The 26,023-nt window shown below is 43.4% G+C and overlaps 1 protein-coding gene across 2 annotated transcripts; it reads right to left on the bottom strand.

Annotated features, from left to right (window-relative positions):
* Nucleotides 1-20,219, bottom strand: LOC136943142 (regulator of microtubule dynamics protein 2). Of its 2 annotated transcripts, none has more exons than XM_067236370.1 (11): nucleotides 20,181-20,219; nucleotides 18,817-19,283; nucleotides 11,681-11,861; nucleotides 11,454-11,556; nucleotides 10,101-10,161; nucleotides 3,977-4,052; nucleotides 3,272-3,349; nucleotides 2,358-2,456; nucleotides 1,642-1,695; nucleotides 1,454-1,534; nucleotides 1-1,359 (listed from the first exon to the last, which is right to left on the bottom strand). In XM_067236370.1, the coding sequence occupies exons 2-11, from the start codon at nucleotides 19,272-19,274 to the stop codon at nucleotides 1,309-1,311; spliced, it is 1,242 nt and encodes a 413-aa protein (XP_067092471.1). In that variant the 5' UTR covers nucleotides 19,275-19,283; nucleotides 20,181-20,219; the 3' UTR covers nucleotides 1-1,308. The 2 variants fall into 2 exon arrangements, with proteins under 2 accessions (XP_067092471.1, XP_067092470.1); XM_067236369.1 differs by having other exon boundaries at nucleotides 1-604.
* Between the last annotated feature and the right edge of the window lie 5,804 nt (nucleotides 20,220-26,023).

The following is a 26,023-nucleotide window of genomic DNA, read 5'->3' as shown; positions in this document are numbered from 1 at the left end:
TGGATTGCACATATTTATTGACTTAAATGGCAAAGAGATACTCCACTGCCATTGAGTAGTGTGTGATGTAGCATTTCTACATTGTGTACTGATTATATACATTTTATATTTTTAAGACAATTTACTTCACAACAAACAGTATAAGTCGAGACAAAAACACAATCAATTGCCTTTTCTGAAACAGAAACATTAACATAGAGGGCAAGACATTTAATCATTTATAAAGTTCAATTGGAGGACCATCGTGCACACCATCAAGGTTATACAACCTTAACTCATCAGCAGCCAATAACCAAAATATTTTATTTTACCAGAAAATAATCCTAAAAGATATCAACGTTAAACTGACATACATAATCCACTATCCAAAGTTTAAAATTAAAAAATATTGTATCAAAATCACTGTATCAATTTCTATGCCAATGAATGCTGTTGGAATACAAAGTACAGCACCATGATATCAGGTAAGACTGGTACCGTCCAGAAGTGTAGATCTCCCCTAGATCGGTACTAGACCCGTCGCTCCACTACAGACAGTCTGCTATGCTCAACTCTGACTATAAAGATGACAGGACCATGACCCTGGAGTCTTTTCAGGTGTTTTCTAAAAATGACAAATATTTGAAAATATGTCAGAGATGGGGGGATACTGGGTAAAACAAAGACAGGACATGGAGAGAGAGAGAAAGAACAACAAGACTTGAATATCATTTAGTAAAAACCAGACAGTTAAGAGGAACTTCGGGATATATAAAACACACTGTAGAGCATGCCAATGCAGGTAAGATCAGTGCAATAATCAATGTCATACAGTCTTACTTGATATGCATCCATATGTGTTGCTGATATGATAGGGGACTCCAACATAAAATAAATGACTGTTAAAATCTTCCATTAGAATTGTGATCTAGCTACATAATACAATGTAATATGCTTTAATGTGCCGGAATTAACCTCAAGGTCCCTTGATAGGTTGTAATTGTAGTTTCTGATCAAAGATTTCACCTGGGACTCCAGGTATGTTACTGTTTGCGGCACAACCAGATGAATACAAATGAAACATTGTAAACGTTTTTCCAGATAACAGCAATAGACTTTTGTGTTTGGAGATTTTACACAATGTGATCCTTCACACAGCTGATTCAGTCACCTCCACTCACAGAGTGCACCAGCAAATACTCTGTCCCCCCTCTGTCACAAGGCTCCCTGTGGATACTGCTACTGAGGACAGACTTTTGGTTCCCTTAAAGAGCATGGAAGTTCAGGGTCTTGTGGGTAGTTAGATATAACCCTTGGTCCTCAAAGTCCTTAACCTAGCGATGGGTGAAGTAAGTCCAGCTCCTTCTGTGCCTCTTCATCCTTGAAATAAGACAGAGAAACAACTCGCATATGGAGCACTGTGTCTAAAATATGGACCCTTGGCCTTAAAGTGCAGTAGTAAGTCATGACATACCTCTTTGGAGACTGTGTCCATTAAGCATGCATCTTCACACATCTTCTTAGCCTGGCCTTTCTGACCCAGGTCTTTGTAACACTGGCCACACAAAAAAAAACGGTGTTACTGCCCATGGAAAACAACAGGGTACCGTACACATCTGACCAATAAGGCATCAAAGAAAAAAATGTATGCCACATTCTTACCTTGGCTAAAAACACATAGTTGAGTTTGGAATATTTGGGACTGAGCTCCTCCACCTGTGAGGAAAATCCCCAAATAACACGTTATACATTACATTATTATACTATTTTTTGATAACAACTGTACAGAACACACTTGAATGCATAAATTCATCAAATAAGTTAAGGTAGGGTCTGAAAGGCAATTGTCTGGAACACAACAGCTCTCCGGATCTACTAACAGTTATGCCTCCCCCATCCCATCCCACCCACCCCCTAACCATTACATTATTTGCACAATTGGTATAGTAGCCCATGTACTATATACACCTGAGCCCTGAGTTGCTGGGTTTTTGTTTTTGGCTGTCGCTACCATCAGGATGTGTTTGTGGAAGCGAGACACAGCCTCTGCAGAGTGCTCTCCTCGTGGCCAAGAGGAACAAGTCACAACACAGACCACTTCAATCCAATAGATTGGTGAGATACACAAGGCGTGAGGCTAAGGCATGAAGGGGAATCTTGGCCATTTTAATTTCTCTATATAAACATGCGAAGCACGGGAACACACAGATGAAGCCTCTTTTAAATACCTGGGGTCTTGGAACATATTATTTCCAGTGCTATAGGTATGTTTGAATGGAAGATGCCGAGGTTTGCAGAAGCCGTGCGTCTCGTATGTACCGCCTAAATCTAACAACTTTGTACACGTGTGCTCTGTACAGAATGGTGAATTAAAGTACCTTGAGGAAGTACTCCAGAGCATCTTGGACGGTGGCACTTGGAGGCTCCCCAAACAATGTAGCAGCAACTTTCCTCTCAATCCAGGACAACTGGGCCACCTGAAAAGAGTCAGAAAGGCCACATAAGTAGGACTGCTGAACCAGGCTGCAGTTCCCAATCCTAGAAGACACCACAGGAAACAGGAAAAAGCTTCTAATCTCCACAGACATGCTCAATTTGACATTTGGTGAATTTAGTTGAGAATCGTCTAGCAGCACACGGACCATGGCACCATATTCAGCCTGGGAGTCAGCTGGCTGAGCGGTTAGGGAATCGGGTTAGTAATCTGAAGGTTTCCAGTTCGACTCCTTGGGCAAGGCACTTCACCCTACTTGCTTCGGGGGAATGTCCCTGTACTTACTGTAAGTCGCTCTGGATAAGAGCGTCTGCTTAAATGACTAAACGAAATATTCTATTCCACATTTCCAGGAACAAGATAATTGGGTCAAACACACGCAGAGCTCCTTCCTTCTCCCATTCATAATAGCAACCTGTAATTGCAGGTGTAGTATTGCCCTGGCATCAGCAGCAGCCTTTCAACAAGGCCGCTGCCTGAGCTTCAACAGAAGAACATTGTTGAACAGGAAGGTACTGATATACCAAGACTTCTAGATTCACATTCGTACAACATTACTGAACAGAAACACAATAAAACATACTGTGTTGGGAGAAAAAATGCATTTAAGGCTAACAATACTACAGAGGACAAATACATGCCATGGGATAGCTAAACAGTACAAATTAATCTGGGGTTTGGCCAATAGCAGGATCCATTCAAAAAATGATATAGAAATCAAGAAATCAACAGTGATGTATAGTGGTATAATAGGTGTGCCGGTGCAGTGGTCTCTGCCCCTTGAGGGAGAGCACATACCGCATAACACCAACGACCCAGCAAGTAGTAGGACATGGGGTCCAGAGGCTTCAGCTCGATGGCTTTATCTAGATGTTCCTGTAAATAAGAAAGCGGGAGGGAATAAAAGGAGCCGTCCTGCTACACGCACTTGCAGGTATTTAACAATTATCACTCACACACGCGACAGCACGAAAGCCCCACACACTCCCTCGGTATCTATCATGAAATCTCCATTTGCTCCCTCTCCTCCCCCCCCCCCCCCCCCCAGTCTTTTTCTCTCTTCTTTCATACCCTCCTGCTTTGTTTGTTCCCCTAGACGGCTCACCTGCTAGGCCTTGCAGGTAAGAAGTGTTTGGGAAATGACTGTCAGCTAAGATAAATGCTACGTGCCGTTTCTTCTCACGACAGCGTTATGCAACCGATGCCGCAAACTCGTGAGTGGCAGAATGGAAGTAGTTTGAATAGCCAACAGGCATTGAACACCTGTATCTCATAGAAGCACTGTCCTCATTTGTGTGCACAGGCACAGTTGTTTCTGTTAACTTAAAGTGCATGTAAATGGTGCACAGAATCATTCATATCTGACAGACTAAATGGGTTAAGACGTCAGAAACAAAACCTTTCTTACATTAATAATTTTGTATGTATTAGTTCTTACAAATTCAGCTGGCATAAGTGATCAGTTGAGATGCAGATAGTGTGGTTACTGTCAAAAGTACTTACCTTAAAGATATAACCATTCTTTATCCTATTCTGGACAGTCTCATACTCTGCCATGATACCACACATGATGGCATACCTTTAAACAAAGAGAAAAACACAGTGGTGCCCTTGATCGTTACTTGGAAAGGGAAATGCACAAAAAGGAGGACTAAAAAGTGTTCTAATTCAGCACACACAGTCACGGCCTCACTTGTCTTGTAATGCGGATTTGTACAGTAATTCGACCTCGCTCCCACAGGAGTGGTAACAGAGTGAGAGCCGAGGGTAGGGCACCGGGCTGGGTACCTAACACCACCCATTCCTTGGGTCACTAACCAACACTCAACCCAGAGGCGCTGGACGCCCACAACACCCAACTCCCGCCCCCTCCCCCACAGCCTCCTCGTTACACAACTCCATCAGAGATAAGATCAGTCTCCAAATGACTAATGAGGGGTGGCTAGGGCCAGTCAGGGGCTGAGGGGTAGATAATACTAGCCTGTGTGCAGTACAGGGGGACATGGTCACCAGCTCCCAGCGGGTAGCTGGGCTCTGTGGTGAGGTGATCAAAGTCCTTTCACAACAAGGTTGCTCTAATCCTGCTGGTACTCAGTGTCAAACACTACAGCGGGACACAAACACCTTTTGTACAAAGAAGGGGGAGGGGGGGGGTGCGTGTGTGTGAGGGGGTTCATGTGACAGTGAAGAGGCTATTGGCACTGATGGTAGATTGGTGTGTGTGTGTCGCTTGATATTCAAAAGAAACAAGCTCAAAAGACATCAGCTAGGCACACTGTAGTGTAATGGACTGGGCTGTGGCTACAGTTAAGTAAACTAAGAAACCCTTGTTTTAGGTTAGTTTGCCTGTATTTGTCCATTCAGACTGTTTTAGATTCATAGCTTCAGCCTTGGCTATAACTAAAGCATGTAAACTGAAGACAAGTTCACACTGATTGTATGCTATTCCATAAGTGGGTGGTAAAAAAAAAAAAAACGGCAAATGAAAGAACAAGGAAAAAAAGAAAGAAAAGTAGAGCGTGTCTTTTCCATCAATTCTCCTCCAGGGCGATAGAAGGCAGCTTGTTTAAGTGTTACTCAGAGTTGTTTATTTTAACAGATCTGCATGGGGTGCAGCCAGAGAACCGCTAGCTGACACTCGCTGTAGTGGGGATCTCAACAACAGACCTTCAGATGTTATCTGCTCAGTTGTGCCGACTGGCTTCCAATGAAGCTGTTGTGGGATGTGATGGTCTTAGCAGCTGGACGTTAATTGTGGACAGTTCGACAGTTAGTTGTGACCAAACCAATGGATGATTATCTGGTTTCACCCTAACCTTTGTTGAGGTCCACTTTCCTAATCTGGGAACTAAGCAGACACCAGGGCTCAACGTTAAAACCAAAGACTATAAGTTATGTTATTCTGTTAACATGTCTAACCATTTATTAAAAACATCCTGGATATAAAAAGAACAAAAATGAAATCACATTTCTAGTGATAAAAAATTAAAAGGTAATAGTCAGCAAAACAATGGACATTTAACCTCAAACATGACGTGCTCTCTCCCCTGCTGACAGCCATCTCTGCACAACTCTGTTTGGCTGAAACTGTGAAACCTCTGGTCCCTCAATGCTAATATATAAAAGCTTCCATAGCATTTCATCAGTATGATAATGAGTACCCAATTTGACAATATTCTTCTGCTGCAGTTCAATAGCCCGGGGGAACGAGGCGAACGGTTGGTCCGTCTTAATTACGTGATATGCCGTTGTTATAAGTCGTGCAATAACACAATGGGCATCTGCATTTAAATTCTGACCAGCGTGGTCAACGGCCTGGAAGATGGATTGTCAACCACCCGTTTAGCTGTCATGCAAACCAGGTGCTGTCTGCTATTAGCATGGCTGGTCAGGGATTGTTTTCGAAAATTGTCGGTGCCTGTGTAAAAAGATCCACTTTTGTCTGCTTTAGACGGGAACATATGACAGTACTGCAATACATTTAGTGTGCAGACAGGAGAGGAGAGCACTGAGAGGCATACCAGTGGTTTTTAAGTTGTGTGCAGTTTTTAGCACGTGTGCGGATAAGTTGTTTAGTTAAATTGTTTGTAGGGACTGACTAAGCTGTAAATGAATTGCCCTTCTTGGGATCAACAAAGTCTGAATCTGAATGTAACCGTAGACCCGACTGCACAGGTGAGGGACGGGGGGATGTTGCTCAAGGGTTACCACAGGGCATGTTTTCCTGCTCTGAGTGGTGAGCTTAGTATTATTCAGCATATAAGCAGTCTGGCAGTGCCTAATGAGAGGTATGTGTGGATTCAGGGGTGCTGGGGTTGAAAAGAACAAAATGATCTTGGCTCATCATGTCTTTTAGGAGGGCTGGAGTTCCCCTGTGAGGAAATACACCAGGGCTGTTATACAATGTGTAGAAGTACTACAGGGCTGTTTTACAGTATGTGGAAATACTACAGGGTTGTTTTATAGTATGTAGAAATACTACATGGCTGTTTACAGTATGTAGAAATACTACAGGACTGTTTTATAGTATGTAGAAATACTACATGGCTGTTTACAGTATGTAGAAATACTACGGGGCTGTTTTAAAGTATGTAGAAATACTACATGGCTGTTTTACAGTATGTAGAAATACTACATGGCTGTTTACAGTATGTAGAAATACCTCAGGGCTGTTTTACAGTATGTAGAAATACTACAGGGCTGTTTTACATAATAATAGTGTAATGGATGGTTACTTCTGATCTGCAGAACAGATTAGGTTTAACCTGCGTCACATTTGCATATTCATCCTTGTCAACTACGGTCTTAACCCTTCCTACTCCTCCACCCTACTTGTAGACATTCACCTGTCACTTGTCAAGCCGTTTCCAAATCAAATCTGTTTCTCACGTTCTTTCTAGGAGAATTGGAAACCACTGTTTATGTAACGTTTACATTTGATACAAGTATAGAGAGAGAGAGAGAGAGAGGGAGAGAGGGAGAGAGAGCGAGAGAGAGGGTAGGTGAGAAGGCAGGGGGTGGGAAAGGGTGTGCTAAGCCTCAGGGGCCTTTCTCATTTTCAGTCTTTTTTCTTCCCTCTGCTGAAATAATATCTTGTATAACTTCTACGTTCCACTTTGTGTGGCTGTGAGGCAGCAAGGAGTGATGAAAAGGGGGATTGTCTTCATGTCAACTGCTTAGCGGAAGAAGCAGATTAATTTCAGTCTTCAAATCCAAACATAGATAACTAATTTAAGTAAAGACAAGGAGAACCAGTGCCGCGGGTAAAACACAGCAGAACAACAAGAAGGGGGAACTCTGGTTTCAGGACAACCTGTTTTGGAGTTTGTGGGAGTGGTGTGTGCTGATGTATTTAGCCAAAGGAGATGGAACAAATTGTGCTTTGCGTGTGTTTTTTTTTTGGACACTGTCACAACTGTTTTTGACAGCTTGTGAAAGTGCGAATCGTCGTTAGCCGCCGTCAGATGCTTTAGAACATGTGGAGCCAGGGGAACATCTGATCAAACCAGGTTTGGGTGGCGTGCGGGTAGTAACACACGGAGCAGAATGCAACGATGTCACGGAAACACCAGTGATGAGCGCAACAACAAAGGCCTGCGTGGAGTTTTAAATGTCTGTCCCACGGGTCAGAGTGACCCCCCTCCTGACAGGCACCGACTAGTAATCCTCAGGCCTTTGTACTGGCCTAGGGGCCTTACCGTTGGGGATTTACATGGGCTAAATTCAAACACGAGGATCAATGAAAATGCACCTAGAAACAAAGCTGGCGATGCCACAATGCAATTATGCCTCCTGTCTGCCAGCTGAGGTTATCCAAATACACATACAATGATACCCCATCATACACCAACAGCATGCCGTGCCCCCAGCAGCTTCAGAGCTGCTAAAAGAAGCCTTTCACATAAACTATACTGTGTTGGGCAGATTGTTCTTGTGGTTGAAACTAGTTCTATTGTCGAACTGTCAAGTAGCTCGACTATGTGTGCAAGAGGGAAAAGTTAAACACTCAAGGAGAGACAGTGTGGATTGCTGTGAGCAGCTCAATTTCACTGCCTTAGGTTTCTGAAGGGACTCACAGCAGTGCTACAGTGTTTCAACAGGGAATACATTGTCTTCCTCCCTCGGACTGGAGCTTCATGTACTTTCCCCCCTGTCCGTTAAACCAAACCACCGTCTCCAAGCAGTTTAAGATTCCTACAAATTCCATTAGTGTGTATAGGATTAAGCATTAAGCTTTTTTAAGCTGTTGTTGTTAATTAACTAAAACAACAGACTTCTCTTTCACTTGACATCCAGAGAGCAGCGGTATGTGCAGGAGCTAATTCAAATTAATTTGGAACGAGCTTGGCAAACAGGACTGCTGACTCACACAAGAGCACAAGGCACTCTGGGACACTTCCATAAGAAAATGTAGAACCCTGTGTCTTGTGTTCAAGAGCACACACTGGAGATACAGTAATGATCCTCACAAAGATCACTTCCAATGGGGACAATATGTATGTGCATAGGCTTTGTAAAAGACTTTAAATACAACAAACTTACATCATAGTAAATAATGTATGACTATATCTAATGGACTGAGTCATTAAAAGATATAAAGATACTGAAGTCTAGCCAAACAACAACAAAAGTGAATTGGTAACACCGATTTCAGAGTCTGGAAGGTGTTGCAGTATTATAGTCACTGGCTGGATATCTACTAAAGCTTTACCCCATTCAGGTGTTTAGTGTTCTGTATGATGGGCAGTCAAGTCCTGACATGAGCAATGTTCAGATTAGCAATGCAGTAGTGGGACCTCCACCAATACAAATGGGAGGCACATCATTGGCTCGCTCTGCAGAACTCATTAAAAGCAAGGGGATTTCTCCTTTGATCGCTAAGCAACCAAGGTGGCACAGCTTTTTAATCAAAACGGAGGGAAGGGGAGCAGGGCAGTGGGCTTGCCCCTGTCGAGAACCCGTCTTTATCACTGGCCTAATAAAAACCCAAACTGTCCAATCACAACTGCATGGAGGGTTTTAACATCCAACTCTAGCCATAACAATACTGTACAGTATCTGCAATCCTAACAGCAGACTACCGATGAGTGTCATTTAGTTGTACCCAGGATATCTGGAAAAAAAAAAAAAAACCTGTTTACATTCCTGGGCCTGAAGGGGATGTGATGATATCAGCTGGAGGGAACTTAACACTAAGTTTGGATATTTCTTGTTTCAGTAAAATGATCTATTAGTGTGTGTGTGTGTGTCTATGTATGGGTGCATGTATAAGTATGTGTGTGTGTTTGGGGTGTGTGCGTGTTTGCTCCCGCACCCTCTACACAACAATGACTACTGATGACGGGCAAGTTCTGCAGGTTTCTACAGCCAAGAGAGTAAGAGAGTAAAGGCTCCACTCTCACTACTACTATGAAGTTGACATATAGTAAACACCGACATGTAACCAGCGCTACATCTACCTATCAGATCTGCTCATTGGTACAGAGGAAAACCTGAAATTGTTTTCCATGTAGCGCCATTGAAGTGATGACGACTGTTCTCTTTCGGTTTTTAACTCAACTAACTAAACATACTCAAGCCTAGTCTGCAGCACAGGCAGGTCCGGGTAACACCCTCTCTCCTGGGGAAACGGACTGTTCTGCAAACATCCAGCCTCTCTCAGGTCTCAGAACAACCGGGAAGCTGTATTGGATCTGAACTCAACCCTGACTGCATTTATGTAAAGAAGGTGCTCCAAAGATAGCAGCACTCCAGGAGGGGCAGTGTAAAGCAACATGTGCTCTTGTGGGAAGTGAAATCAAGCTTCAGTTTGTTTCCGGCTGATTTTGAACCCTGTATTGTTGGTTTAATTACACCCCACACAGTACAGTACAGTTTGTGACCATCATCTCTAACTCTGTCCTGGGAGAGAACGCAGGCATTGTGAAGAAAGAGAGGCCACCTAACAGCTAACACAGATCCAGTTACAATACGACGTATCACAAAAATTATGACTTGGTAACATTATCCCCGGTTTACCTGGGGGGGGGGGGGGGGGGGGGGGGGTATACTTTGCTATACATCGTCCTTGTGGTGTGCCTGCTATTAAAGGATTTGAGGAAAGAGCTTGTGTCGACAACAGACATACCACTGGTGGATTTCAGCACTGGTGGGGTCCAACGTTACAGCCTCCTCTCCAACCTTCCTCCCTAAAGTGGAGATAAAAGGAGAAATATTCAGGGCATCTTCAGAGAATATCAATCCGTCCAGCACAATCTTCACACATAACATCTATAGGATTACAGTAAAGAAAACAAACACAATGAGACACCTGTACTGGTCGCTTAAATTGTCAATACAAGAAACAACAAAAGGATTCACACACACACATATCAGAAAGACCTAGAATCAGGATAAGACAATAAACAAACAAGATATGAAATTGAATCCAGGAAGGAACATAAACCTTTCATCACTCTGGTGACAGTCTGGTGACTGCGTGGTCTATTAATAATCAAATGATGCCTGGCTTATCTGACGCTGGCTTTTCTTTTAATAGACTAGAGCCGCATCATTCTGTTTCCAGACCTATGACAATAGCACCTTTGCGGAAAGCACCTGGCTCGCCTAGATTCAAGGCTCATTAATGAGGAAAGATTACAAAGAGAACAGGCCAATCCTGTCTGAACTTCAGTACAATCAAACAGTCTGGTATGGTATAATATTGCACTTCCTTCGCTGTGTGCTCATGGTTCTTACTGTTACAGTGCAACACAAACCACGCAGTGTGGGAAGTTATTGTGGCTCGCTTACAAGAGCTGCCGGGGACACAGGGTTTGGCAGGAGTACTGTATGGAAAGAATCAGCAACTTGAACTTGTTGGAGGAACTCTCGATTTCAAGGCTATCTGTCCACTTTGTAGTGGTGCGTGCACTCAGGGCTGAGAAATACAAACACGACTGCCGGTGTGCTTGAACTGGCTGTTTTACAGAAGCTCTTAAAGGTTGTTTCTGTTGTGCCAGAGCAGCATTAAGTCATACTGTGCAAGTGCACATACCAGGGTATGACTAGCCCTCTAAACTGTGTGTGTACACGACTAGCAATGGTGTAGTGGAGGTATGTTCAACATGCATTATTTACACTGTATTTCACTGCGCTTTCTAGGAACCAAGTGTATGACAAACAGCTGTGGGGTCGGACTTGGCCAAAGCTCAACAGGCACAGTTCCAGCTAGCTTCCAGTGGGCTGATCCCTAGAGTGGCTGATGGACGACATGGCTGCTACATAGCTGGACGCCGACTGGGATTTCCAGACGTGGTTTTGTCACACTGACATGTGGGTGGCCTGCCGAGCTCCACAGCTGGGACCACGCCCTGAAAGCCACAGCTGGGACCACGCCCTGAAAGCCACAGCTGGGACCACGCCCTGAAAGTCTCCGTTCTCCTTGGGAAGATGGGATCTTTGGTATGCTACATGGGTTTGGAGGGGAGTGTGCATTTACCAGTTTCAGCATGGGCTTTCTTATCTTCTGTGTTGGAGCTGATGTCATGAAGGTCAGAGTAGGCACGGACGAATCGCCATAAGAACTGAGAATTGCGTCCAAACTATGTACAAAAGATGAATATAAATCGATACAAGTTTTCAAAAAACATACTTTTGGGGCTCATTTGGGGAGCAAACTCTGCCACAGTAACTTGACAGTGGGCCATTGTGGTTGATGTGACTGACCTCCTCCTTCTTCTCCAGCAGTGTAGCGAGAGACTCTCTCTTGTCGGCTTCTGTCCCTTTATGCAGAACGTCGACCCTCCCCAGGAGCACAGACAGCTCGTCCACAGGAACCTGCTCCTCCCCACTCTGATCTCCTTCGCTCTGCTCCCCTTCCTCAGAATCTGTCAACGCTGTCATGTACCTGGGAAAACAGACGCACGTTCTCTAAACGTTCCTTTTGGCACATGTAGTGGTAGCTAATCGAGGAGGAATGATAATGAACTGAGTGTGCATGTGGTTCCAATCCCCAGAGCGGTTGCTTCCACACCTCACAGCCCTGAGCTACAACCTTGGCCTGGGCTGGCAGCTCCACAAGCTTTGAGATGAAAATAATTAAGAAATACACGGCTTCATCAGTTCCCTTGGGTCATATGAGTATCCCAATGGTCTAAATGACTAAATGCACAAACTTCTTCTTCTTGTGAGGTGGATTGAAAACATCTCAATGGAGGAATCCCTCTGGTCATGGCAAGGCACATGAGCAATCATTATCAAGTCCTAACGAGGGCCTGGCGTTTCAAACTCTCCTCTGCCATGTGCCATCGCAGGATTAACATTCACTGCATGTTAACACGCAAACAGATTTATGTTTGTTTACACGAGTGGGTCGCCTAGTTTATGCCGGTTGTTAAGAACGATTGATGTCGTAATGTGGATACCTGAAGGCTTTGCCGGAGGGGAACACAAGCCGTCTTGTTTATCCCTGTCATGGAGAGGCACGCTATGTGCCGCATTAGCGCTGCATTTACGGTCTCCAAAAGTCCCTTTTCAATTACTGTTAACTGCGTACCAACACCCTCAACTAACACTTAGAGTAGAGGCGATGAAAAAGCTCCATATTAATGACATGGGTAGGTAGAAATGAAAGGCATGGAGAAAAGTGAAAACATGAAAGGCCTCCATTAAGTGTTGGCAGCAGCTGCGTGTGCGTCACCAGCGGTTGAGGGAACGTTCGGGTCTGCGAGGGATTGTTCTGGGGGGGATGTGTTGGAGCGGGCTCCTGACAGAGGTGCTATAAGCCCAGCAGGTGCCGGAGGCCCCCGTTGAGGTCCCGCCTACACCCCTTCAGCTCCAAGCAGCCTGATAACTCTGCTCTTAGCCCCTAGCTGTTTGGTTCCTAGCAGCAAAACAGTAAGACTGCTAAGACAAGTAGCCAGGTAAATGACTAGTCAATGGTGGAATGTTGTTACCGACTGCTAACCAACAACATCTTTATCTAGGATCACTGCACCCGTGCCGTGTAACCCATCAAGAGAGCTTCAAACATACTGTAAAAGAAAACCTTAGGGTAACTTTGGTTTGGTCTTGAAGTTTATAGCTGTCTTGTCTTGAAGTCACCGCAAAGAAGCAGAATGTTTGCAGGAACTTCCATTGCTTTAGGCCCAATTTATACATATCTGTAATCCAAAAGAGGCCCTCTGATAAATGGAGACACACCCCAGTCATGGAAGTGCTTTCTCAAGGGATTACACAGTTGTCAGTCAATCTATCGTCCTAGTGTTTGTGTGGCCGGCAGGCCCAGTAGGCAAGCCTGACTGAGACTGACTCCTTGAGCTTGCTGCTTTAATGCCCATGTTTGCTCGAGACCCAAGCTCCTAATCTGTCCACACACACACTGCACTGAGAGAAGACAAACACACTTAAATCAGGAAAATGTCCTGGTACCTGGTCCATTCTGGTGACAATCCCTCTGTCTGTGTCAATTAGGCCGACTTGACCTTCCAAAGGACCGACCACCTGCTTCTCAGTTTAGGCCGCAAGTGAGATAATTCATGAGAAACAGCCTTTGTCTTCAGAAATATATGGCAAGAAAATGTTCTATAGACAAACATCGGTATGATTTGACTGGTCTACCCTAATGCAGGGATGCAAATCCAGGTTACTAATCCCTGTCTGTGCAGTGACCCCACAAAAGGGCCTGAACCTGCAGGTCTTTGAACAGGGATTACATATCTGAATGGGAACCTCCTTTTGTTGGCCGTGGGCATTCACTCTTGAATTGCCGTGTTCCATCAAGCATTGTTGTTGTTTTTCCCATTGCTATACAATTTCATTGCCACAGCTCAACCCAACCTAGTGGTAGGCAAACGTGCGGAACTCTACAATGACTGTTACTCTGCGTCTGGGACACTGAGTTCACTTTTTGTCACTCATTCATTTTTCATTTCCAGGGTTTCATTCAATAGTCCTGCCATTCCGTTTGTCCTTTAATTCTTTCTGCTCTCTCTCTCTCTCGCTCGCTCTCTCGCTCTCTGTCGCTCTGTCTCTCGCTCACTCTCGCTCTCTCCTCAGTAGACGTAGTGAGAAAGCCCGCCCAACTACTACTGCATGAACAACACATTCCAGTTCATCATTCCACAGCCCATGAATCATTTCAGGTAAGAGGATAAAAAGCAGGTTGGGATACGTGTGTGCATACAATATGTGTGAGTGTGTGTCCTATCATTTCAACATTTCAAGATGTACTTCACCGCCCTAACAGAAAAGACATCAAAAGGCCTGACTCATCAAAGTAAACACACTAGGCCCTGCTCAACTTCGAAGCCTGCGACCGTGGTGTACGAGTCTGACAGGGTTAGGAAGGGATTTGGTCAGGAGTGCAGAAAGCTTTAACCCTACACTGAGCATTCAAAAGCAGGTACAGTTTAACATGGCCAGTGTATGGAGTGTAGATCTGAGGTACACAGTAGGAATTCTAAATGCAACCTTTTGTAATCTCTGAACTGGTCTAACAAGTCGCCCTCGGTGCTGACTACATGGATACCCAAAGTGATCTACATCTCAAAAATGTTGCCATGACATCATGTACAAGGCCTTGCTCGTAACTCTGAAGAAGCTTAATAAAGATCTCGGATGAAAGGAATTCCTCCCGACTGCTTTGATGGCAAAGAGTGATCGCTGTACACCTATTGATCTCTAATCCTAGAGGTTTGCGCAAAACTAACACCAATCACTCTAACGTGATTTGAGATGTAATGCATAATGTCTCAAATGATCTGAAATGTTAGCCCGTTAAATTCATGGGATCTGTCTCACTCATCGCTGTGATTCGTTAATCTTACTTGACATCCACTCACTACGTTCTCCCCTGCATTCTCAACAGAGACTGGGTACTGCAGAGGAGGAGTGGAGGGTCTTTCAAGGGAGCTTAGTAGCAGTGGTAACCCCCTTCACAAACAACCCCTGATGAAGAGTTACAATCCCAACGTGCACTGGTCCTGGGAGTATTCAGCCCACCTCATTCAGCATAAAGCAGATGCCTGTGGTCAGGGCTATTCAAAGGGAGAGAACGCAGAGAGGACTCAGGGAACTCAAGAACCTGGGATCAGGTCTCCCTAAGACACCAGCTCATTAGGATGCATCGGACACCTCTGCAGTTGACCAAGTCACCCTTGGCTTTTCCAAGAGCTCCGGACGAGTCACGCTAGCTCACTTGGTCCATTGGAAAAAGTTATGCCAGGTCATTGATGACTTTGGGACTTTTCTTCCATTACCTGCGGAACATCATTATAATATTATGGTCCAGACTTCTGCTTTGTTGTCTGGTGATATTGAGCAAGAGGGGCTGAAAGCAGTTTCCTTCTCATGGAGACTTTCCAGGGAAGTGAATGGATAAGCGATCCGTCCCATCAGTCTGGCAGACTGCATTGTGACCTCAGATCACTTCTGCAAAAGGAACCTCTTTGTCTGCATAGGAAGCCTACGCTCGTAAATGAACCTTGCCAAAAGACCATTAGGCAAGAGATTCTTTCCAACAACACAAACAATGGAAAGGGAGAAAAATGTACACACAGGCGCTTATGACTGCACCTGCACTGATTGCAAAGCAATACAGAAAAACCATCAGTGATATACTGGAGGGATAGGTGACTGGCCTTACACAAGGTTCTCTTGAAAAGGAATGCGGAGGGACAGAAATGGTGCTTTGTCCTCTACAGACTGGAACTCATGGGAACGGAAGCAACGAGGCTCGCCAACCACTGGCTGGCACTTGGTGGGTTGCATCATCTGTGAGCTGCAGTTGTCAGTGTTGCAGGTGGAACGAGTTATCCAGCTTTACACATCGTGTATGTGACCTCATTTTCCAGAAGAATCCTTTCTACAGGGGTGTACTCTGATTGCCAGGTGACTGGAGGCCTACTAATGGTGCGTGGAAGGAAAGCCTGGAGCCTAGCGTGTCAGTGCCACGCTGAAAGAGAAATGAAAGGAAAGTGTGATAATGGGGGAAGGGGGTAGTAGTGGGTGGTCACGATCACTGTGGTAAGCGGTACACGGATATGGTGTTGCGCGGTAGGTCTTCCTGGGCAAGCTGGGAAAGTAGACCACAGATCTCAGAGGGGTTCAAAATTAGCGAAACAAGGTAGATGAAAACTGGCTATGACATAATTTGGTAGGTAGCGTTGTTGATGACAACAGTAAGTAAGTAAGTAAGTAAGACTTTATTTATATAGCACATTTCATACAAGAATTGTAGCTCAAGGTGCTTTACATAAAATCAATAAAAACAATAATACAAGTGATAAACAATTCAAACAAAAATAAAAATCCCAATAAGATCTCTGTTCAAGAGAGAAAACAACTTTAAAAGTAGGAAAACCCTTTTGAGATAAAATTACTTAAATGCTTCGGTAAAAAGGTAGGTTTTAAGCTGTCTTTTAAAAATGTCTAGAGTGTTTGCTTCCCTAATATTTATGGGTAATTTGTTCCATAGTTTTGGGGCGTAATTGACAAAGGCCGAATCACCAATCTTCTTATGACTGCTTCTGGTGACCTCTAATAGTCCTCAAAAGTCTTCTCCTTAAATCAACAACTATCCAATTTCATATTAAACACTATTATTCTCGACACAAAAGTTAGAATGTCCTAAAGCTACACAGAGCAGTGTGACGTGAATAAACTGCAGTGGGAACTAGGATTTACAAGTTCCTACAAGACGTTTTGAAATGAACCAACTGACAGCTCGGCACACATGTACAGGGATTGATGGCCCTGTGCGGCTGGGGAGGAAGCTGTAAGGAAGCTGTTATGACAGATGAAGACTAAACACCGCTGACTGTGGGAGAGATTCACCTTGTGTGTGTACAGTAGCTACTTTTGTAACCCAGCTGACGTATTCAACTAGCCCTTGTCTTGCATTGATCTGTGGCGTTGAGCTGACGCTACTTCTGCCCTGCTCTTCAAATAACTGTTAGGCCATGCTTGTTTGAGCAAGACCTGTCCTGATCAGCACATTTGATGCCAAGTTTGCCAAGTCATAGTCTGAATGTTTACAATCCTGCTTTACAAGAACTAGAATAATTTTGTATGAATTAAACTTTTACATGAAAAAAAGCACAAAAGGTGACAGTTTAAGATTGATCTGTTCAATAACTGTAGGCTAAAGTACCATGTATTACCATATCATTTTACCAATATTTGGGATTACTTCTCAAGACAAAAACTTGGTAAGAGCATTTCTTTAAAGTGCGATGCAATCATCACCGTCACCATCACCGTCAGAAGGTGTCTTGGCTTAAACAGTTCTTAACACGGTCTCGGCGCTACTGTGAACCGGGAAGGCCTGGTGAGTGAGGCCACGCAAACAAAACCCTCTATGCATCTAGACATCTTAAACAATTACATTTTGCAACACTTGGATCTCCAGACAACAACATTTCAGCTAGAGCGTGATGGTGCTAGGCAACAAATGATCTATGATCGCTAGGATCTTCAACAGTTCCGAGACGGCACAACAGACAAGTAAAGCTGTTGAGATGGATGCTGGGATTACAGGAGCAGCCTTGCTCAGTACGTCTGGGCGAGGGCCAAGTTTTCCCTGCTGCTCTAACAAATCGAAGCATAGGCTCTTTAATTATGGGAGGTGTGCGTGATTTGACTCCATTCAAAGTGTAATAACCTGGGCTGTAATTTGATGTGGCTCGAAGCAAGCTTCTCTGTGTTCTATAGAGCGGTCTCCTTCCAGAGTTTGGCTTTCTATCTAAAAGGGAGGGGTAGGTGAGTTGAGGTAAGGTGAGAAATGTAGCAAACCCATATGACCTCAACAACCAATACAAATCATATGATAGCCTACACCAAATTAAAACTTGGCCAATGACACAAGCATACTGATAAGGCTAACACCCAGAGCAGCAAGGTTTTGGCCTGCTGTTCATGTTGTTCCAGAGAACTCTGACAGGAACTACAGTGAATCTGGAGCACACCTGGGAAGATCCCAAATCACCTCTGATTTACATCCAGGTACACACCTCCTCCCTGCCCACTGGTTAGGCCAATCCTGGAAGCAGTGTTATTTCCCACCCTTGGCAAATCATATTAGGTATGTAAACTAAATACACACAGGGTTATTGTCATCCCAGGGTAATAGACCAGAGCATACCAGGACAAGTTCTTAATCGTGTTTTATCATATCCCCCTCCTCATGTTCTCTCTTTCCATGTCAACCACAAAGAATGTTGGCGTTGAATGCACTGAAATAAATTCTAATAATCAGGCCCAAATTAATCCAGTTCATAATTTTTTGTATTGATTCTGCACTAAATGCTCCTTAAATGTACTAGCAAAAAGACATTATGAATAAAATGAAGCCCGGGAGAAGTTTGACACCTACATATCCTGCAGTTCTTTCTTTCATATTTCCTACTGTGTCAGTCAGTGTGATTGTCACGAGGAGCCATATACTATAACAGAAGACAGCTTTTGTTTATATTATTTTAGCCTGGCGTGTGATGAAGGTATTTGGCTGCAGATAGAGGAGGATGACTGGGTGTGTTGTGGAACATTCTAAAAGCAGTCTCTCACACCGCGGGCATATTCTCATACCTCTCATTAAGTCATATAATGGTTGAGCAGGTCAATTAGGCAAATGTGTTGAACAAGCATGTGGAGTTGGCTAAATCACCAAAGCACAGCTGGCTTGGATTTGGTAATAATAGTAAGATAAAGCAAATATAATCTAAGATGGGTGGCAGACAGATGGGATGAAAGTCAGGGTTCTTAGCTCTGATGTAGAGTCCTTTTTCACATTTAACTACAATCTTTTAAATGTTAAAAGGTTATGAATGATTAATTTGCATGCAATGTAAACATAACAGACTTACCCCCCTTCGCTTTCTGCCTCCTCTGAACTTTGACCCTCGGCTCTTGCCGCGGCCCCTGCCACTCTCCGCCTGCGAGAGGGGGTGGCCCGGTGGAGGGGACTGGCCCTACGCACAGTAGCCACCTGCCCACCACGCCCCCTCAGCTCATCCCTCACATGGTCCTGCAGCATTGGGAGGGCTTCCTTTAGCGCCCGCACCTCATCCTTCAGCTCCGACACACTTTGCATCAGTGCTCCGAGACGTTCCAGCACCTCGGCCTGCCCCCCCTGGAGAACGGAGCCGTCCACCACCACGAGCCCACCCACTCCACGCTCATCGTTGGAACTGAGGTGGAGCTTTGGCCAAGAGGCTCTCCGTCTGCTCTTCCTGGTCTGGTACAGCATGATGGCCAAACTGATCCCTGTTGCACAAGTCAGGACCCCCAGAGCCAGCACCCTGTGGTCTGACGACTGGGTCATCCTGCAGACCTGGAAAGAGAGGGATGGAAGATTAGGATGTAAAGAGGAGTTTGGTTGAATGCAAATCACATAAGTACACCTCACAGTTCAGGTCGTACTGTAGAAAACAGTGCTTGCTGCATTATGCTTTTATTCAAATATATATTCCTACTACGTATGAAGTACAATTATTACCACATCTTACAAAATAATACACATGCACTGCCCACTCAAGAGGTAGAGTAGTATTTGATCAACAGATGAGTCACAGACAGCGTGCACGTGAAATCTGGGAGTAAACTTTGTTTCCTACTATTTGGCATTCTTACACAGTTGGTGACAGGAATAATTTATCTTCCACTGATTCAATGGCATCAGTTAAATTAGCGTATCAATTTCACTGGCACAACTAAGGTGTACTTTTCCAGGTGACCGCATATTGTAGCTATATATTCTTAGCACAGCAAATCTAAAATTGGCAACCCTAATGAGGGATTACTAGTGTAATGTTCTCCATTCACCTCTTGGTGTAACTAGTAGTACGTACTTTACACGGCGCAGTCTATGAAGGACTACTAGCACCACTAGCCTAAATGGATTACAGTCTCAAATGAGGCTTATCTGTTTGCTAGCTAAATAACTTTGTCAGTCACAATGAGTTTCACTGAATGGGGTTCCTTAATTTATGACATGTTACAACAGTCAAGAAACAAGCATGTCAGCACTTCTGCATGAACAATTTCACAGCCAGAGACCTTGAAAGGGTCGAGTTAGCTGGTTTGCTAAGAGATTAGACTAGCAACATCTCTGCCAGGGAGGACTGCTTACATTCAAAACAATGACATAACATAACACAAAGCAATATGTATTTCGTCATACGAATACGTGTTCAATAAAGCCTAAAATTTTAACTGACGAAAACCTTACTGGGGAAGAGAGCAGCCCGCTCCTACTGGGGAAAACCTTTCGCTTTCAAAGTACCGTTTAAAGCAGTTTGACAGTACTTGGTGCAACTACCAAAACATTCCGTACGATTTGCCTGGCGCCTCAATTCTTTTCAAACGTTCCGATAACATTAACTAATGAGCACACAGGTAATCTTCATTCAGATGAACATCAATTATTATACAGCAGAAATATACAGCAAACTGTCCAAAATGTTATAAAGGGTACCATTCAGATAGTCTCAGTGTTTGTCTGAAAACAGAACACACACTGTCACAATCTCCTCAAACTGAATTTGCAAAATACAAATACAAAGATTATGTTAATTGTTAGGTGCTTTAGCAGCAGTCACATTCCTTCACATTGGTTTTAAAGTGTATGCAGTTTTTGCAGTGTAAATCGAAAAGCTGGTTTTAGGTGCTGGATGCCCAGCACAAATGTGTCCACATAATCATTTGTAAACTGAAAGACTAAAGTTCACTAAATCATTTACCTGTGCCACAACCTTTGTAACAGTTAAAAACAGCCCTCTCTACAAAGTATTTTAATTGTATTATTCTCTTTAGGCTACTCGACCATGCACGTAGTAAATGTATTCTTTAGCAGTGTAGCCTAGGCTAAGAGATCTTTATCCTAGATCTGAAATGAGCATGCTCATTGAAAACATCACTATTAGATTAGGAATAAAAAGTATGTCATGTTATGTATAATGCAAAAAGTAATGCTAACTCACTTACCTCTGATATGTTTGTGTCTCTGACAGCTTTTTTTTACAGTGTATGCAGACAAGGTATACAAATACACGTATAATCTGATCAACCTTGAACTTGTAGACAGCTAGTGGAGCTCTCCTATTTGGCTTTCTTTTAGTGCAGCAAAAATAATTACGATTCAGATTTTTTTAATAAGCCTCTTTATACTTCGGTTATAAGGTATTTCATGCACGTGTAACCATGACTATCTTCTTATCTTTCATTTTGAAAATTGTGTCTAGAGTGATGTTAGTATATTAATATTATAGTATATACAAATGTTAATCAAATGTATTTGATCAAATGTATTTGATTAACATTTGTTACAACCTCACTTTAGTTCAGAGAATGAGGACAATTTGACCACAATATTAACATTTCAGCATAAGTTACTACAATGTAGTGCACCACAGAGTGACTACATCCTGTTTAGTCCATTGAAGATAAAGGGAATCTTTTTTATTTATTTAATTTTGTTTAACATACTTAACTTAATAGTGTAGACACTGTGGTTTGTAATATTACGTTGAAGTTATATATAAAAGGGTCTACTTGACTTTGCAGAAGAGGGGAAAGTCTAAGAACATTGATTTGGTGTGGGATAGGGGGTGGTTCCCATGGGTGATGCTAGGATAGCTACGTGCAGTTTCTTCAGTGTTTGAAGTACAGAGTGAGAGTATTGTTTTCCAGCCCACAGCCTGCATTCTCCCAGCAGGACAAGGAACAACCCATAGGCACCGCTCAAAACCAAACTGGCCAGCGCCCCTGGGCTCACAGACACAGGCGTAGCGATAAAAGAAAACCATCCAGCCGTGCCCTTGCTCCCATCAGGTCAAAACCTGCAGATAAGGGCCCATCATCAACACTGATCTATTATCCACCCACCGCAGCTGCCCAAGGACTCCATCCACACAAGGAAAAGAGAAAATCAGCCTTGGATTTGCTTTGTGCACAGAAATAGGCTCCTTGCTGTTGTGACAAGAAAGAGGGTGAAGTCAGACTTTGCTATCAGACACCTGGTGGGAGACCACAAAGTTTAAATTGTTCCCACTCAAAGTCCTATGGGGTTTTGACAACTTACACGAAACTGGCTATCTCAGATGAGGGAAAAACCACCCTAGGGTTCCTGACCTGTATTGCCAGAACATTATTGACATTTTCAGCCACAAGGAAGGAGTATGTGTTGCATGACAGCAGGCACGTTATCATCAGCATGTACCTCTGAGTGCCTTTAAGGAAGTACAATTCCTGTGATGTCTATCACAGTATCAGTCCATTCTTGAGCTACAGTCTACTGTTTTCTTCCAGTCAGGCATATGGAAGAAACGTAGAAGATATTATCAAAATAAACATATAAAACCATGTAAATCCCTTTCCTTGCGGATATATATGACAAACGTGTATCAGTTGGTCATATGAATAAGTACTTTTTTATTGTAACATTGACCTATTGTTTTACATTTCATTATGTTGGAGTGCAGTATGATTCTGACTACTGCCTCTCAGGTATCCTTTGACACCAGACCAACATAAATCTATAATAGTTTCTTGGTAGTCTCTCTTCTACAGGGTCACACCATGTGCATTCCCGTGGCCCGCACACCCAAGGCTCTTGGCACTGCATGGCATGGCAGTCACCCCCAGCCTCCACTGCTCTGCTTTATAAACCGCCAACCAGCTTAATCTGTCATTTCTTTCTTCATTACACGCCACTGTGCACTTGGTGTGATGTGTGCTTTTCACCTTCCAAAAAGGATTTGGGGTTAGAGATATTGTGTGTGTGTGGTCTATACTACAAACATAAAAAAAACATTGATGTTCAAATTTAGGGAGGCACATAAGGAAGCAAACACCTACAACTTGATGTTGTAACAGTCTGAGAGCATTTTTGGAGTAGATACAGAATGTTTGTGGTGCTGAACAAAGATAGCACTGCCCCTCAGTCAATCAGTGGTATTGCAATCTATGGTTGAAGACCTAAAGATTTCATTGAAATTATATTTGCTTGCTAGATTCAGACAGTATACAGTATGATGATACTTTTCACTTTGAAAATAGTGATTATGAATTGAACATGGACACATATTCTTTTGAAGCTAGCTTGACTTTCAATTCCCCATCAACAGCTGAGGAACACTATACGGCTACATTTCACAGGGACTAGATAGTCATTTGTTGTTTGAACTAGAGGCCTTCAGTTTAGTGGCTCTGGGGCTGCACATGACCGAAGACCAAGAGAAATCCAAACCACATGGGAAAGGTGCATATCTCCTTTTTATCTATCCTGAGGGAGAACCAGGATATGCCCTTGTGAGCTCCTGTAGCAGATAACCCCCACACAGAAATACATACTACAGCAGTTTATTCAGCATTTTCTATGTTACATTTAGTCAGGACACTTATCCAGAGCGATTTACAGTAAATACAGGGACACTGCTTGCCCCAGTGTACCTCTGCATTGATACTTTGTTGCCGACCCTTGCTTGCCCTGGACTACGAGATTGCGTTGACTAAAACTAAAACTGCCATCCTGCCTTGTGACAGGTTAATGATTCATTGATGCACCGTTGGTATCCAAGCACCATTTATTCAAAGCCTACTACATGAGACGTGATATTATAGCACATGTTTACTGGAAACTGGTTCCTGGCCTTGAACTTTGTTCAGGCCAGTCCATTTGCGCAATGACGTTCCTGGAATGTGCATGGTGTTTTGACTGGGTGTTAGATCCACCCAAGGGATGCACAATCATGGATTTATATTCAGAATTTCCATACAACATTTTCCATCATGTTTAGTCCATTTAAAATTAATAGGTGTCAAACCTGTGACTCAGTGGCCAATCGCATTCTAGTTCTCATAACATTGACAAAGATTTCCGTAAGTTTACATAATGTCCCAGATTCTTTACTTTGACTACTAGACGTTCTGTAGAAAATTCAATCAGATCATTTGTTAAATATTTCCATCCTTCCTAATCAACACATTCTTTACAAGTCTGGAAGTCCTAATCTTTGCCAGCAGATGGCGCTTGAAGAGCTGTCTTTGGGACATGCGAAACAGACAAGACCAATGGACAAAAGTTACACATAGTGTTTTTTATTCCTTTTTACTACTATGCTACGCTTATACATACTTCAATAATTTGTTCACCCGCGACTCAGATTGGGTGTCTGGACAAAATAAGAACAACATAATTACAATAATTGAACCACGTCAACATGCTGACTGATTCAGAAGCATTGCATAGTTTTCCATGCTACCTCTCCCTTTGGTTCAGTTCATGCCTGTCTGTATGGGTTTAATATGTCTTAGTCAGCCCTCCCGAGGTTGTTGCTGGATGTCTGGTCTGCTCAGGTATGGCGACCAGGGATTAGACATGGGTGAGCACCAAACAGGGTCTTGCCAGGGAGGCGGAGGATGGGTTGTCGTAAACACACAGGCCATCTTTGTGTCAGTGTAAATCATTAACCTCTGTTGAACACCTGCAGACTGAGGTGAAGTCATGTCTGCTCAAAACCACCATATCTGCTGCATGTGGCTTTTGTGAGACACATACCGGTATCTGATAATAAACTACATTTAAGCTTCTACATTAGCAAACAACTAAAAATTATAAACTATCATTTGTTGCTCAAACAGTTGATGCCACAGTGGTAGTGGGGCCCAGAATAGCAGTAGGGAGGGGAAGGCCAACAGCCTAGCATGTTAGCCACTGTACTGAGTGCTCCTCAGTGTTTCTCAACCAGAGATCTGTTCAGGGGAATGGAGGCTGCTTTGTCCTGCATGCCAGTGGTCAGGGGCCAGCCTACACACCCTTCGCTATTTATGTCTTTCGCTCTTTCCTTCTCTGCCTCTCTTCCTCCAGCTCAAAAGCCAGCTGCCCTACACACAGTTCGAAAGAGAGATAGATAGAGTGAGTGAGAGACAGAAGATGTAACCGTCCCTTTAGTTTAAAACAGTATATAATGTGCTCTCTAGAGACTAAACTGAATGAAACATATTAAACTGAATTGAACATAGAAAGAAATAGAAGGCTATAAAATGATTGTAAAGTGCTTGAACTCTTTACAGAGTGGTTGTTGTTTGAAGAAGAACTGCGATAACGTTAACATATTTTTCTTCGGCATTCCTGAGTGACTCAAAAGAGTTGCATTCAGTTTGTATGGACATTAGGGGGATTTTTCCTGCTTAATGTCCACCTTGATAAACAAGCACCCTGTGACTCATATACACAAAGACACACATAAATATTCAGGTATGCATACTCTCTTACACAAACATTCTCTCATCTCTCAGTGTCAGGCCTGTTCATTTCAACCACTGCATACATCTCTCCTTGGCCAGTTTCTCTAGTAAAAGCAGTAAAGGATAATGCTGTGTCTTGGCTGTACAGTGACAGATAAGTAGGCCCAGATGGAGCAGGACTGGTTTGTCTGCCTGCATGATTTATCCCTGGGTCTGAGACAGGCAAGTCGGCTGAGGGAACCAGACCTGCACCAGTATCACAACTCTCCCCGTTCCTCAGTCCCATAACCCACCCGGAGAAATCCAAACCACATGGTAAAGGTGCATATCTCCTTTTTATCTATCCTGAGGGAGAACCAAGATATACCCTCTAGTGAGCTCCTTCTTTTCTCCCATTTGTGATAGCCTTTCTTTCGACTCTGGGATTAAAGGGTTTGGTTATTTTGCAGCCCCTTTGAACTGTAGGTTACCCACTTGAACCCATCATCTGATAGTAGCAGGGTCATCTGACAAAAAATTCAGTTCAACCCATCAAAGATTTGATCGTAGGCATGAAATGTTCAATCTGCATCCTGTGTGCTTCATATCTACAATACGTTGTCAAATTCAGTGCTGTTTCTATTCTGTCCTCCACTGTTTTGATTTACTATATTTTATTATCTTATAAATCGTACCTTTGTAGCCATTTTACAATAAACTCAACCTCTTATGTGACTTTTCAAACACAGACATCAATCTCTTCTCAGCCTCTGAGCGCTACACTTTCTACAAGTTCCACAAGTTCTACACATTCTGTGGTTCTAGATGTTGCTTGACATGAGTTAC

This window comes from Osmerus mordax, chromosome 5 (assembly GCF_038355195.1).
Source record: "Osmerus mordax isolate fOsmMor3 chromosome 5, fOsmMor3.pri, whole genome shotgun sequence".
NCBI lineage: Eukaryota > Metazoa > Chordata > Actinopteri > Osmeriformes > Osmeridae > Osmerus > Osmerus mordax.
This window is presented reverse-complemented; position numbering and strand designations above follow the sequence as displayed.